Source organism: Pimephales promelas, chromosome 19 (assembly GCF_988280905.1).
Source record: "Pimephales promelas chromosome 19, fPimPro1.hap1.1, whole genome shotgun sequence".
Taxonomy (NCBI): Eukaryota; Metazoa; Chordata; class Actinopteri; order Cypriniformes; family Leuciscidae; genus Pimephales; species Pimephales promelas.
In genome coordinates this window covers 9,165,802-9,181,559 of record NC_142787.1, presented here as the reverse complement: position 1 = coordinate 9,181,559, position 15,758 = coordinate 9,165,802, and the positions used below count along the sequence as shown (strand labels likewise).

Genomic DNA, 15,758 nt, shown 5'->3' with positions numbered 1-15,758 from the left:
GACGTGTTTGACACGTTCGGTGTGACCAATTCGGACTGCGCTCTCTCTCCCACGGATAGATTATAGGCCTACTTTATTAGCGAGTTGTTTTTGGATAAAACAAATGTACTTTGCATACTTACAAATTCCCATGTTCTCTATCTCTATTGTCTATAGGCCTACATGGATCGCGGAAAAGGGGGCCTTGGGCGCGGGTTAGCCTACTTTTGGTAACGTTAACATACAAATATTAAATTCGAAAGCACATTGCCTACAGATCCGTGTGCACGATTTATCATTAAATAATGGCAATCTTGATTCTAGCACAATATTATTCTTAAATGACAGCGACAATTCAGTAAATTAAACCTTCAAAATTATTATCAAAATAAGTAAATACCCTTTAAACAAAAGTTTAGCTTCAAATAAAGATTGTAGATCTTTACTGTTTTCCAGTAGTTACTGCTAAAATGTTTTTGAAGAGATTCATTCATAACCTCTGGAGGAAAGTCATTAATTAACTTCTGTTTTGTTTAAATTAATAGATATTATTTAATAGACTATTTATATATATATATATTTATAGGCATTTAATAATGGACTAATTTGTTGCATTTAATTGTTTTTTATTGATTTTTGAAAAAATTACACACACACACACACACACTAAGATTGTTTAATATTTTTAAAAGAAGTCTCTTCCGCCCACCAAGCCTTCATTTCTTTGATCCAAGAAAAACTGTAATATTGTGACTATATTATTATTATTATTTTAACAACTATTTTCTATTTGAATATATTTTAAGATGCAATTTAAATAAATAATAAAGTGAAATGCTTTATTGTGTGTGATTTGCATGTTATTTATTTTAAGACATGTAAGCTGAAGATCTAAACTAAGTTAAAATGGTTGGTTCAACTGATTTAATTGTCTTATTTTATATATATCAATGAGCTTAAATTTTAAGTTAACAGAACTAAGATTTGTTTTGATCTCACATGGCCTGCACTGTGTTGGATTTACTTAAAAGATATGTGCACATTTTTTGATACAAAAATGGTGCATATATATTTTAAGTAAATCCAACTCATCATTTTTTAGAGTGTGGACAATATGAAACTAAAACGACATAAGCTTAATTTAAAATGTCTTAGGAACTACTGGATATTTAGAGGTGGATAAACGCAATTGAAAGGTGGATAAACACACTTTGGAGGTGCAAACGCAATTCCCGAATATTGGGAGGTGGGTAAACGGCATTTACGTGCATTTAGCCTCCACTACATCTCTGGGTGTATGTATGACATCACAGTACTGATTCGAAAGCATACAATATACAGTGATCAAATAAAGCAGCAGTATACAGAGTACAGACGATTGGTGTATGACATCACAGTACTGATTCGAAAGCATACAACATACAGTGATCAAATAGAAGCAGCACTATACAGAGTACAGACGATTGGTGTATGACATCACAGTACTGATTCGAAAGCATACAGCAGACAGTGATCGACAGCACTGTACAGAGTACAGACGATTGGTGTATGCAGAGGTGTAGTTGTAAAAAAAGAGGTGGGTAAACTATAAATTCTGGTGGACCAAGACGTGGTCACCAGGTAAGGTGGGCCACTGCCTACCGATGTATGTGTGTCTCCTGATGACATTGCTATATAGGGAGGGCTCGACATTAAGCCTTTTCATACGCTAAGTAAATCTGCCTTTCACTTGTCCGAGTAAAAAAGTTGCTTGTTCGGATTTTTTTTTAAATTTGACTTATTCTTAAAAAATATTCTCATCACTGATATATCAGCTTTGATATTTAAATCACCATATTGTAATTTCTGCACCTTTAAAGGGCACCCCCTCCCCCAATATTATTAAATGTATATGCTTCATATTTCATTTTAAATTCCTAAATTTGATCAATAAATTCAATTATCTCTAATAATAAGACACCATAGGGCTGTTACCCTAGGGGTTGATCAAATTAAATCATTTACACTGAAAAATTACAATTGCATGAAATAATGTTATGAAATTGATTTTAATTTACATATAAGAAAGAATGATGCTACTTTTAAACATTTAACACTAAACCGCCAGTAGGTGGTGGCAGGCGACCGTCTTAATGAGTGAAAAAGTTCGTCTTAGGTTTAACAACCTATACTAAATTAACTAAATTAAAGAAACTAAATTAACGACATAAGCTTAATTTAAAATGTCTTAGGAACTAGGATATTTAGAGGTGGATAAACGCAATTGAAAGGTGGATAAACGCACTTTGGAGGTGGGTAAACGCAATTCCCGAATATTGGGAGGTGTGTAAACGGCTTTTGTGCATTTAGCCTCCACTACATCCCTGGGTGTATGACATCACAGTACTGATTCGAAAGCGTATACTTTGATCACCTTGACGAAGCACTATACTGCAGTGTACAGACGATTGGTGTATGACATCACAGTACTGATTCGAAAGCATACACTATACTTTGATCACTTTGACGAAGCACTGGGGAGACCGGGGGCAATTGTAACAGAGGGCAATTGTACCACACTCAATTCCTCCAATCAGAAACAAGCTAGAGTGATGACACTTAATCTGTACATGCCCAATAGGATTCTCTCTCTATCTGTGGAAAAGAAGCGTGACATTTTCAACTTTAGCAGAAGTTATTAACGACAAACTGATTTTGAGGTGTGAAAGTTATTTTTTGGATGTACAGTATTTTTCTTCTGCTGTCTAAAGTTTAGATGTTTGTCAATTTAAACTTGTATACATTTTATCCCTAGGTTATTGATTAAAAACGAACATGAACAACACTGTAACACTGTGTTACAGTTGCCCCCGAGCCACAAGGTCCATTGTAATAAGCTTGTTTGTGTGTGTTGACATACTTTTCTGTTAAAAAAAAATGAACATATTTCACTAAATTCTATTGTAAAACTTCATTTTAAAAGGGTGTATTAAAATAAATGTTTGTTCCAGTATTAACAAATCATCAATTAACATTTTTTATATAAAATAATGTGTGTTTTATATGTGCTTGACAAAGTGGGAATAAATATAAACTCTTAAAATTAACAGCAGTAACGTGATTACTTTGACGTATGCTTTTATTTGAGATAAAGTGGGTTAATAGGAGTTATTTCTCAGTGTTACAATTGCCCCCACACTGCATTTAATTAAATATTTTAGTCTTGTACTTATAAGTGAAAATATATAAATTGTATTATTAATTAGTGCACATATATATGTTTCTTGTATCAAAAGATGACTAGTCTATCTCAAGTAGTTTGTGAGTTATTAAGGAAAATGTAAAATACCTTACAATTGCCCCCGGTCTCCCTTACAGACGATTGGTTTATGACATCACAGTCCTGATTCGAAAGCATACAGTATCTTGAAGCAGCACTGTACAGAGTACATACGATTGGTGTGGTTGTGTGTTACATCCATGGATCAGTTATGCAGCACTTTAGCGCGTGCTGCTATGGCAAGCCGTTTTAGCTTTTATTCATTTCTAGGATATGAATTCTTGATATCAAGAATTCAATTGTTGATATCAACAATTACATTTTTTGATATCAAGAATTTAATTGTTGATATCAACAATTAAATTATTGATATCAACAATTATGTTCTTGATATCAACAATTACATTCTTGATATCAACAATTAAATTCTTGACATCAAAAAATGGCATTGTTGATATCAAGAATTCATATCCTGCGGATGATTAAAAGTTAAAACGGCTTGCCATAGTGCTGCTGCTGGACCGGATAAGCATCGCAACACTCTAGGAAGAGATACTGACGGAAATGTATTCTCAGTTCTCAATATTCTCAGTTTGAGGTCTGGCGTTCTTCCAGTCGAATTAAAAATGGCTGCGGTGACCCTGATTCTTAAAAAGCCAGGCCTTGACAACCTAAATATGACAACTACAGACCAATATCCAATTTAACATTCTTGAGCAAAGTCCTTGAAAGGGTTGTCGCTTCACATTTACGAACACTCTTGGATGCTAATGGTCTTTTTGAACCTTTTCAATCTGGATTTCGCCCATCACATAGCACTGAAACTGGCCTTCTTCGGGTGGTCAACGACATTTTTTTGTCCAAGGATTCAGGGATGATAAATATTTTGATGCTCCTTATGTAAGCGCTGCTTTTGATACAGTTTCCAATGAAATATTTAGGCTTTCTGATATTGGCATCATGGCTCTGCTCTTTCCTGGCTCATTTCATACATCAGTGACAGAAAGTATTATACAAGGGTTTAGATCTGCCACTGCCTCACTTACACAGGGTGTTCCTCAAGGTTTGGTTCTTGGCCCACTATTGTTCATCATTTTCATCTATCCACTCGGTGACATCATACGCAGGCATGGACTTAAATTCCACTGCTATGCTGATGATATTCTAATATATCTCACCACCAGCTCTGATAGATCATTTCTGCCTGACTCACTCACTGCATGTATCAGGGACATCAAGCATTTTTTATCATTTCCTAAAATTAAATGATAAAAAAACAAGATATTATTGATTGGCTCTATTACCTCAGTCAAAAGGATGGACCAGTCCTTTGATATTGATGGAATTCACATAAATCCTTCGCCATCGATTCATAACCTTGGTTTCTTATTCGATCAAACTCTATCATTTTGCTCTCATATTTCTTCTCTTGTTAAAAACCCTTTTTTCCATCTTCGCAATATTGCTCGTTTACAATCTTCTCTCACTTTAGCTGAAACCGTAATTCATGCATTACTCACATTACGCCTGGACTATTGCAGTGCCTTAATTCTTGGTCTTCTCAAAAAAGTTATTGCAAGATTACAGTACGTTCAAAACTCTGCAGCGAGAGTTTACACCTCTACTAGGCGTTCTGCTCCCATTACTCCTCTGCTTCACGAACTTCACTGGCTACATGTGGCATCACGTATCCACTTTAAGGTATTGCTTTTAACGTTCAAAGCATTAAATGGTCTTGCTCCACAATATTTGTCTGACCTACTCCTCCCTTACCGGCCTACATGGTCTTTCAGATCAGCTAAACTTGGTTTACTGTCCATCCATCGTTTCCGGTTGTCTACTGTAGGTGGAAGGTCTTCGGAAGAAGAAGAAGAAATAGAAACAGAAACAGAAAGAGTAGATCGGTATGTTAGCTGGTGTGGCGAGCCGCGCTGTCTCGTCACTGTTAAGACAAAGACCATTTTGAGAAAGAAATACATTGAGAAAGAAAGGCCACAGCTACATTATCATCAGAATGTATGTAAATCTGGCTGTCGTCTTCATAAAAAAAAAAAAAATATGAAAGAGGGGAAATGTAAATAAGTATAAGAGAAAAGGACCCAAAACGAACCCTTGAGGAATGCCAGATTGAAACCACACAAGCACAGACATTACTCATAACACTAGTCCAGTATCAGAAACATCTCTCAACGGGGGATTAAAAGGTGATCTACAGTTATCCTTCCGTAATAATGTCAGATAATGTCACTGCCTTGTTGTAAAAGGAGTGTGTGTTGAAAAGCTGATGAGGTTAAGAGTGATGTATAGATGTATTCCTGCATATCTATATTAACAGCATCAATCAGTGTCAGTGATGTGAAGAGCTGTAATATTCTCATGAGACGATCACATTCCAGCTACACACACACACACACACACACACACACACACACACACACACACACACACACACACACACACACACACACACACACACACACACACACACATCATATATCACATCATTTATCAACTCAAACCAGCTTATCTGCCACTGGAAAAAAATCTGGTGTAGAATATATTCAGAAATCACGAGTAAATTTCACAAATAATTATATAGAAATGTGATGTTTAATTAAACATGAAATTCTGAAGTAGAAAAACATATGATTCCAATAATCTATTCAAGTACTTCAAAAATGTTTTTACAGTGCATGCAATTCTCAAATCGAGAAAGTGAAATTTAACTATATAAAACAAATGATTTCTGTGAAAAATTGAATTCTAATGTTTTCCCAGTTGTAAGACTTGCTGTCGAATCACGACACAAGATGAGTATTCCTATTGAATCAAGCAGCTTAAAAACAAAATTAGTACATTTTATCAAAATCTAGATCTGGAGCACTACGTATAACATTTTGATGAGACGCACTGCAAGAAATCACGTTCTTCCTCAGTGTTTCTGTCTTTTACAGCACAAATATCTAAATATTCTGAATCAAGACACATTTACGGAAGAAAATAGAGACTTTAACTGTTTAATAAAAATTTAAATGAAGCGAGTTTATGCTTAAAACAAGAGCAAACCTGCAAGTGGAGACAGAAAAATAAAATTCATTCAAAGGGAAAACTAGATTATTTTCTGACTCAAAATAAGAACAAATATCTGCAATTGAAGCACAAACAATATTTTTTTTCATTCAACAAGGCGTAAGATCTTCACTCCTCCAGTAAACGTATCTTGTTTTCCAGTACAAATATATCTAGTATCTAAACATTCTTAAATCAAGATATATTTACTAGAGAAGAAGCAAAATGACTGAAGTCTTTAATTATTTTAAGAAAATTTGATAAAAAATTAAGTTTATGCTTAAAACAAGAACAAATATCTGCCAATGGAGTCAGAAAAATAATCTTAATTTAAGATTTTGACCCAGTGAAAACTATTTGTTGTTGTTAGTTTTTTTCATTAAACAAGGCATAACCTCTTTAGTCATTTTGCTACTTCTTCAGTAGGCTAAATGTATCTAGTTTTCCAGTACAAATATCTGAACATTCTTTTATCAGAATACTGTGGAAAGAACCATTTTAGTGCAAATCGAGAAAATATGACAAACAAATGTAACAAAAGCAGCAGAAAAGAGAGCTATTTGTAAAGCGCATTAATTCATCCGTATGAGGTTATATGGAAACAATGAGCCACACTGGCCTGGAATTACAGGGAGAAGCAATAGTGCTCTCACACACACTGGTTATGTGGCACTGGAGTGCGAGAGCCTCTCGGCCTCTGAATAACAATCATGCGTGAGCTAATGAGAAACTCAAGCCTTCAAACTCAATCATGATCCGCATTTAAAACATGTCAAAACCCTGCAAGACTTTCAAGACTCAGTGCAAGATTCTTAACAGGTCCATATAAACTCAACCCGAGAGTCCCACCAGGAGAACCTTCGACAGCAGAAGCCCGAGGATAAAGACATGAGGGGAACGTCATATTCGCAGAAGAGCCTGAGCGTCAGCGGCTCCAGTCGGATGAGAGTCCAGAGCCCATCTCCGTCCCGATGCCGAGGCTCGTCGTTCACCCGAGGGCGAGCTGGGTTCCCGGGTGAGGCTGTGGAGGTCGCCACCGAGATCCATCAACACCAAACCAACGAGAAAGAGGAGATGCAGGAGCTGAACGTGCGCTTCGCCGGGTACATCGAGAAGGTCCAGGCACTGGAGACGAGGAACGCCTCACTGAAAGCCGAGCTGGAGTCGCTTCAGGGACGCTTTAAAGCTGGACCCACCGGCCTCGGGGACGAGTACGAGCTGAAGTTTAAGGAGATGAGGGAGCTTATCGAAGCCCTGACCGCTGAGAAGGGCTCGGCTGATATAGAGAGAGGTTATATCGAGGAGGAGGTGGAGGTCTGGAGGATGAAGCTCGAGGAGGAGATGGCCATCAAAGGTGAGGAGATCATTTTATCCCTTAAAACTCATCTTTGATCACCAAAATTACAGATGTAAATGTTTGTCTGGAGTTTAAAGCTAACAAACAAATGTTTTTCAAAATATTTGTCTTTCAAAAGTAGTGAAGTTAAAGTAAAAAGTTTCCAGAAAAAAAAACTACTCAAGTACCGATACTTAAAATGTCTACATAAGTACAGTAGTCAAGTCTCTTTTATTTATACAGTGTTTCAGAGCAGCTTTACAGAGATAACAGGACAATAATGCAACAAGATTTTGTTTCAGAAGAGAATAGCGTCAGTCCAGCTCAATAATATTGCTGAATATTGTCAAAAGCCAATGGCAACAATGGTGAAAAAGGCTTTACTCAGTACTCAAGTAAATAAATGGTAAATGGACTGCATTTATATAGCGCTTTCGCTTTCACCTAATGGCCACCAAAGCGCTTTACATACTGCCTCACATTGACCCATTCACACACTCATTCATACACCAACAGCGGTGTCAGCCATACAAGGCGCCATCCAGCTCGTCGGGAGCAGCTGGGGTTAGGTGTCTTGCTCATGGACACCTCGACACTTGGTAATCATGTAAATGTACTCCGTAACTGTCCACCTCCAGACTGATCTCATGAAGTAGCGTGTGTATGACACGCCAATTCGTATTTTCATTTTTGGCGTGCTATCAAGACGCATAATCGCCTTTCAGCGTGTTTATGAACGCCGTTGACTTAACCTTATATAAATATATATGACTTACCTCAACCCCGTCCCTAAACCTAACCGTCACTGGGGTTAATGGCATTTATGACTGTTCCCTTACCATCCTAGGTAAAAAAAAGATATGACTTACCTCAACCCCATCCCTAAACTTAACCGTCACTGGGGTTAATGGCATTTATGACTGGAGATTTGACTGCGTGTTCAGACACGCGGAATGACGCGGACCTTAATGGCGTAGACATACACGCGGACACACGCGGATAGCACAAAATGCGTGGAGATAACACGCCACCTGACTCGAAAGTGCCGTATATGTTTACGCAAAAGTCATGATGTCATGTTGCCACCTCTGTTTATTTATATAATACCACTTGTATATGACCTCTCTAATGACCTTGCTGATTTGACTCCACAGAGGAGGCTGAAATGATTCTCCGTGAGTTCCGCCAAGATGTCGACAACGCCACGCTACAGAAGGCCGATCTGGAGAAACGCATCGAGCAACTGGTGGCCGAGATCGAGTTCCTGAAGAAGCTTCACGATGAGGAAGTCGCCGACCTCCTCAAGCAGATCGAGGAGTCCAAGGTGACGGTGGAGCTGGACTCTGACAGACCCGATCTAGCGGCGTACCTGAGAAACATGCGCGCGGAGATCGAGGCCGTCGCCGCTCGCAACGTCCAGGAGGCCGAGAAGTGGTACAAGGGCAAGTTTGACACTCTGAAAGTGCAGGCCAGCAAACATGAGGGCCACATGAAGACCATGAAGGATGAGATCACCAGCTTCCACAACCAGGTTTCCGACCTGCAGAACCAGATCGACAGTCTGAGGGCCCGTAACGCGGCTCTGGAGCAGCAGCTTGAGGACATGGAGGCCGCGCACCTCGACAAGGCGTCCGGGCTGGAGGACATCATCGCTCAGCTGGAGAACCAGCTCTGCGAGACCAAGGTTGAGATGGGGAAATACATGGCTGACTATCAGGAGCTGCTTCACATCAAGCTGAAACTGGACGCGGAGATCGCCACCTATAGGAAGCTTCTGGAAGGAGAGGAGAAGCGGCTAGGGATCTCCGTCATTGAAGGTCTGTCCGCAGTCGCGGGTGAGTTCGCCAAACTATACCAAGGTTTAAGGATTCTCTGCTTGCTTATTAGGGTTGGAATACACTTGATGATTTTTGCACCAATTTACAGTTAGTTTGCAGATTCAAGTTGACGGATTTTACAGGAAATAGTGTTTGAAGACAGACTTTCATTCGGTTGATGGAGATCAAATGTTAATAGGGAAAAAATATGTACTTACTCAGTGTTTCTGTTTTGTTTTTCAGCACAAACATCTAAACATTCTTAAAGCAAGAAACATTTACTGGAGAAGAAGCAAAATTACTTAAAAATTCTGATGTTTCAGAATGCTTCGATATTCTACAGAAAAAAGCAGTTTGATATTTTGGACAGATTTTTGAACATATTGATTTCATTTTTCATGTTTCTCCTAGCAATCCGTTCAGGTTTTAAAAGTCGTGTATTCTAGCTTTTAGACATAAACTGACTTTTGAAATATGAACAGATTTCAAACACTCGGCATCATACGCTTGCCGACTTTGTAACAGAGGAAGAGTTGGGCATCAAACACTATAACAGACTTTGAAGAATATTGTTTATTTCGAAATTCCAGAATTGTAAGCAAGCTGACAACAATCTAGATAGAGCTGTGAATGTGTATATGGTTGTCAATGAATGGGACGCTAAATTTTATTCAAATCTCAGTACATTTTGCCCAAGAAATAGACAGGAATAAACATTGTGTCCACCATCATGATTCCTATTCTTTCTGACAAGAGGATGTTCATGTCCAATTTCTGACTAGAAAAACCAGATTAGGAATTTCCAACCAGGAATTTCCATCTAGGAAAGACAGACTATACATTTCCGACTAGGAAACTTGTATTTATGATAAATATATTACATGAAGGCAGCATAAGTCTTGGAAAATTCTTGCTCTAAATGTGAATTCTTGTTTTTCCCAGCAGTGACGGAGGAGAGAACCACGTCTGTGTCCCGCACTGTAGAGACTCACACGGCTGTTGCCTGAGGACCGACACAAGCGACTGAAGACTCGAACCCGACTAAACCTGTCTCACTAAACTAGTGGAGTTAACAGAGACTCACGAGATGTAAAACGCTGTCTCAAATGTTACCAGGTACTAAATAAAGCTTGAGTTCAATGCACATTTGTCTGTGCTGATTATTGGTCTCTGGAGTTTCTACATTAATTTGTTTCTTTTCACTGTTGTATTTGGCTTGATCAGTTGGAGTTAAAAAATCAAAAATTGATTGATTTTACAACATTAACATTTTACTATTTATTGTATAAAGCGTTATAGAAATAAATATGACTTGACATTTAAAATGCCATATGCAGCTACGGTTCAATAGCAGTAATAACACACTCATTTAACTGTGATCAAACTGTTTTTACAGAATGAATTTTGAGTGTTTATAAGCTTTTGAATGATGATTACTAAAATATTTCATAGGGAAAATAAACCGAGACTCTTGACAGCTAAAAGGTCAAAAATATGATTATCCCATATAAAGAAAGACGTTTTTATTTCTCATAATGTAACACAAATAAATGTATATAATAAATGTGTAAACAGTTCATGACAGAAAGAATGGTGTTTAAAAGCATCACTTGACAACAATATAATCATTCACAGGATTCCGCCTCAGTTGAAAACGTCTCGGTTACGTATGTAACCCTCGTTCCCTGAGTAGGGAACGGAGACGTTACGTCAGAAGTGACGGAGATTGGGGGATTTCGCATAGAAAGCCAATCCTCTTCGAGTATTTAAACACGAGCCAATGGCATGCAATGCCTTGGGGCTGCGGAAATTTGCATAGCGTACTCCGCCCTACTCCGTGAGTATAAAAGGAGGAAGTGAACGCAACCGCAGTATGTCTTCGCTGAGGAGCCAAGACTGAACTCGGCATCTACCCAGCGATACAGCAGAAGTGGCAGGGAGACGTAACGTCTCCGTTCCCTACTCAGGGAACGAGGGTTACATACGTAACCGAGACGTTCCCTTTCGTAGTCACTTCGAGTTACGTCAGAAGTGACGGAGATTGGGGGTCTGTGCCATCACGCCAACTTCAAGCTGTCTTCCAGTGCCCTGCGAAAGACTGAACCCCCGAGCCTTACCTCTTTTTTTTTTTTTTTTTTTTTGGGGATCCGACTTTGACACAGGATTACCAAGGTACACTGGGAAACATATCCCGAAGGGGACATGCTACCAGCTGCCTACCGAAGGGAGGACTTATGAATACACACATGGCCACATAGGGACGCATATGGAACACTGGAGTACCAACCGCAGGTGGCTACTGATTTAAACTCCAGGGGTGGCAGATGGCTTGCCAAGGGAAGACACATGCTCAGGGAGGCTTACAGTGGATAATACACATGAGACGGTTACCAAGGGGAACCGTGCGCATGGAGGCACCTAGCTAGCAACCAGAGCAACGCAGTGGTGCCCGCATCGTCGGTGCTGGAGGACTCAAGACTTCAATGGAAGAACTGAGGAAATATCGCACTTATCCAGTCCGGGGAGTGGAGTGGCGAGCAAGCGAAGACACCTGAGCGGATCCAGAACTGGCCGAAACGAGTACGTGAGAGGATACCGGCTCAATTCGCAGATTATAGAATCTGGCGAAGGTGTTGGGTGTCGCCCAGCCTGCAGCTCTGCAGATGTCTGTTAGCGAGGCGCCGTGCGCTAAAGCCCAAGAGGAGGCTACACTCCGAGTGGAATGGGCCGTCACACCAAGGGGGCACGGAAGGCCTTGCTGCTGGTAAGACAAAGCAATGGCATCCACTATCCAGTGGGACAGCCGTTGCTTTGAGAGAGCCCTTCCCTTCTGGCTCCCTCCATGACAGACAAAGAGCTGGTCTGAGGTCCTGAAACACTGCGTTCTGTCGACATAGGTGCGGAGAGCACGTACCGGACAGAGCAGTGCCAAGGCTGGGTCTGCCTCCTCCGGGGGCAGCGCTTGCAGGTTCACCACCTGGTCCCGGAAGGGAGTGGTGGGAACCTTGGGCACATATCCAGGCCGGGGTCTCAGGATCACGTGAGAGTAAGCCGGCCCGAACTCCAGGCACGCTTCGTCAACGGAGAATGCGTGCAGGTCCCCCACCCTCTTGATGGAGGCCAATGCAACCAGGAGTGCTGTCTTCATGGACAGAAACTTTAACTCTACCGATTGCAAAGGCTCAAAGGGATGCCTCTGCAGAGCACTTAAAACTACCGAGAGGTCCCAAGAGGGTACGAGGGGAGGACGAGGCGGATGCAGCCTCCTCGCTCCCCTCAGGAACCTGATGACCAGGTCGTGCTTCCCTAAGGACTTACCTTCCACTGCTTCATGAGAAGCGGCAATGGCCGCGACGTAAACCTTAAGGGTGGAGGGCGACAGCCTGCGCTCCAACCCTTCTTGCAGGAAGGAAAGCACGACACTGATCGAACATCTCCGGGGGTCTTCTCCGCGAGAAGAGCACCAATTGACGAAGAGGTTCCACTTCAACGCATAAAGGTGTCTCGTGGACGACGCTCTTGCGGAAGTGATGGTTGCCGCCACCGCAGGTGGCAGCGAACTCAAACCTGCCTCGTCCCGTCCAGGAGCCACACGTGCAGCCTCCAAAGATCGGGACGAGGGTGCCACAGAGTGCCCCGTCTCTGAGAGAGTAGGTCTTGTCTCAGAGGAATAGGCCAAGGAGGTGCTGTCGCGAGGAGCATGAGATCGGAGAACCACGTCTTGGTGGGCCAGTAGGGGGCTACCAGCAAGACCTGCTCCTCGTCCTCCTTGATCTTGCACAACACCCGTGCAAGGAGGCTCACTGGGGGAAACGCATACTTGCGTGGGCCCCGTGGCCAGCTGTGCGCCAGCGCATCCGAACCGAGAGTGCCCCAGGTCAGAGAATAAAACTGGGCGCAGTGGGCTGAGTCCCGGGAGGCGAACAGATCTATCTGTGCCTCCCCGAACTCTTTCCAGATCAGCTGGACCGACTGGGGATGGAGTCGCCACTCGCCGGAGGTAGGGCGGACCCGAGACAGCTCGTCGGCTGCCCAGTTCCGGTCTCCAGGAATGTGAACTGCACGAAGGGACCTCAGGTGCTTCTGACTCCATATCAAGAGGTGGCGGGCGAGCTGCGACAACCGGCGCGAGCGTAGACCCCCCTGGTGGTTGATGTACGCTACAGCCGTAGTGTTGTCTGAGCGGACAAGCACATGCTGGCCTTTGAGCAACGCTCTGAAGCGGTGCAGGGCGAGCCGTACTGCCAGCAGCTCGAGGCAATTGATGTGCATGAGGCGCTGGGCCCCCGTCCAGGAGCCGGCGGCTGCATGCCCATTGCACATGGCACCCCAACCCGTGGTAGATGCATCCGTGGAGACGATGAGATGCCTGGAAACTCGCTGAATAGGGACGCCCGTCCGTAAAAAGCTGAGGTTCGACCACGGGAAGAAGGTTCGCCGGCATGCCGGAGTCACTGGGACTCGGAGCGAGCCGCGATGCCATGCCCACCTCGGGACTCGATCGCGAAGCCACAGCTGAAGCGGTCTCATATGAAGCAAACCGAGCGGCGTTGCCGCGGCCGCGGATGCCATATGCCCCAGGAGCCTCTGAAAAAGTTTCAGTGGAACCGCACTCTTGCCCTCGAACTGACGAAGACAAGTCAGCAGTGAGTGCGCGCGCTCGTTCGTGAGCTGCGCGGACATGGCGACCGAGTCTATCTCCACGCCGAGAAAAGAGATCCTCTGCACGGGGCAAAGTTTGCTCTTCTCTCGGTTGACCCGAAGGCCCAGACGGGCTAGGTGCCGGAGCACCAAGTCTCTGTGTTCGCAAAGCTGAGCTCGAGAGTGTGCTAGTATCAGCCAGTCGTCGAGATAATTCAGGATGCGAACCCCGTGTTCGCGAAGGGGAACAAGGGCTGCCTCGACGATCTTCGTGAAGACGCGAGGGGACAGAGCTAACCCGAATGGGAGAACGGCGTACTGATATGCCTGGCCCTCGAAGGCAAACCGAAGAAACGGTCTGTGTCGAGGTAAGATGGACACATGGAAGTACGCGTCCTTCAGGTCGATCGCTGCAAACCAATCCTGATACCGAACACATTCGAAAATGCGTTTGGCCGTGAGCATTTTGAACGGTAGTCGATGGAGAGAACGGTTCAAACTGCGCAGGTCCAGGATCGGTCGTAACCCACCGGTCTTCTTGGGGACAATGAAGTAGGGGCTGTAAAACCCGGACCTCACCTCGGCTGGAGGGACCGTCTCGATTGCACCCTTCGCCAGCAGGGTCGCAATCTCCGCTCTCAGGACTGGGGCATTGCCACCGACTATCGTGGAGCGAACTCCCCTGAAGCGGGGAGGAGACCGTGCGAACTGAATCGCGTAGCCGAATCTGATCGTTCTGATGACCCAGCGGGATACCCCGGGAAGCGCTAGCCAGGCTTCCAGGAAGTGAGCCAACGGGGTCATGTGAACCACAGACGTCCCCCCGGAGGGGCAGCGTGGCGGGTCGACTGGCACGCGTGCAGGAGTTACCCCGCTCGGATGCGTCGAAGCCCGCTCCCCGACAGAAGGGACCAGGGAAAGCGGAGCGTTCCACGGGGGTCCGTTCTGCCGGGGGTCTGGCGAGAGAGGGGGAAGGGATTGGTGTAGCCCGGGGACGACACACGCACCCTTCCGCGCCCTCCGAGACAGAGAGGAGTGAGTGGGCCGACACACTGAGGCATCGGGGGCACTCACTCCAGTCTGTGAGCTCAGTGAGGATGTCAAGTCTTTCTTTAACCAGTTCAGGGTGCTGCCCACCCGTGGGTGAGCAGCGGGGAGCTGAGAACAAAAGATTCTCCCCCGGCCCTCCACCGGGGGAAGGAGGGGGCCTGCTACCGCCTCCTGGGAAAGACTCGAGATCGACACTGAGCCGCCCGTGTCAGGATCTTCGCTTGGCCTGGCGTTTAGCGGGGCGAGCGGCCTGAGGGGGCTGTGACGCCGGCCTGCGGCCTCCTCGACGCCGGGGCCCGGGTGAAGGCTGCTGCTGGGGCCGGGCGGGAGGGAGGGGAGCCGCAGGGGGGCGTCCTCGGCGGCGAGCAGGGGGAGGCACCTGTGCCGACGACTGGGTGGAGGCAGCAGCTGGTCGTCGGGGCAGGATGTGTTTGATGGCCTCCGTCTGCTTCTGGGCGGTGGAGAACTGTTGGGCGAAGTCCTCGACCGCACCGCCGAAAAGGCCAACCTGGGATAGCGGAGCGTCGAGCAGACGAGTCCGCTCAGCGCTCCGCGTATCCGCCAGGTTGAGCCACAGATGACGCTCCTGAACCACGCTAGTGGCCAT

General features: G+C 44.2%; 1 protein-coding gene across 2 annotated transcripts; it reads left to right on the top strand.

The window, feature by feature from the left end:
• The first annotated feature begins 6,350 nt into the window (after nucleotides 1-6,350).
• vimr1 (vimentin-related 1) lies at nucleotides 6,351-10,753 on the top strand. 2 transcript variants are annotated; one of them, XM_039647791.2, is made up of 3 exons: nucleotides 6,351-7,661; nucleotides 8,798-9,478; nucleotides 10,406-10,753. In XM_039647791.2, exons 1-3 carry the CDS (start codon nucleotides 7,196-7,198, stop codon nucleotides 10,465-10,467), a joined length of 1,209 nt encoding a protein of 402 aa, XP_039503725.1. In that variant the 5' UTR covers nucleotides 6,351-7,195; the 3' UTR covers nucleotides 10,468-10,753. The 2 variants fall into 2 exon arrangements, with proteins under 2 accessions (XP_039503725.1, XP_039503724.1); XM_039647790.2 differs by having other exon boundaries at nucleotides 10,403-10,753.
• The last annotated feature ends 5,005 nt before the right edge of the window (nucleotides 10,754-15,758 follow it).

Excerpts from the sequence above, each read along its gene's own strand:
- vimr1 (XM_039647790.2), top strand. The coding sequence starts at position 7,196 with ATGAGGGGAACGTCATATTCGCAGAAGAGCCTGAGCGTCAGCGGCTCC. Across the intron at positions 7,662-8,797 it reads GGAGGAGATGGCCATCAAAG|AGGAGGCTGAAATGATTCTC; the intron begins GTGAGGAGATCA and ends TTGACTCCACAG. Across the intron at positions 9,479-10,402 it reads AGGTCTGTCCGCAGTCGCGG|CAGTGACGGAGGAGAGAACC; the intron begins GTGAGTTCGCCA and ends TGTTTTTCCCAG.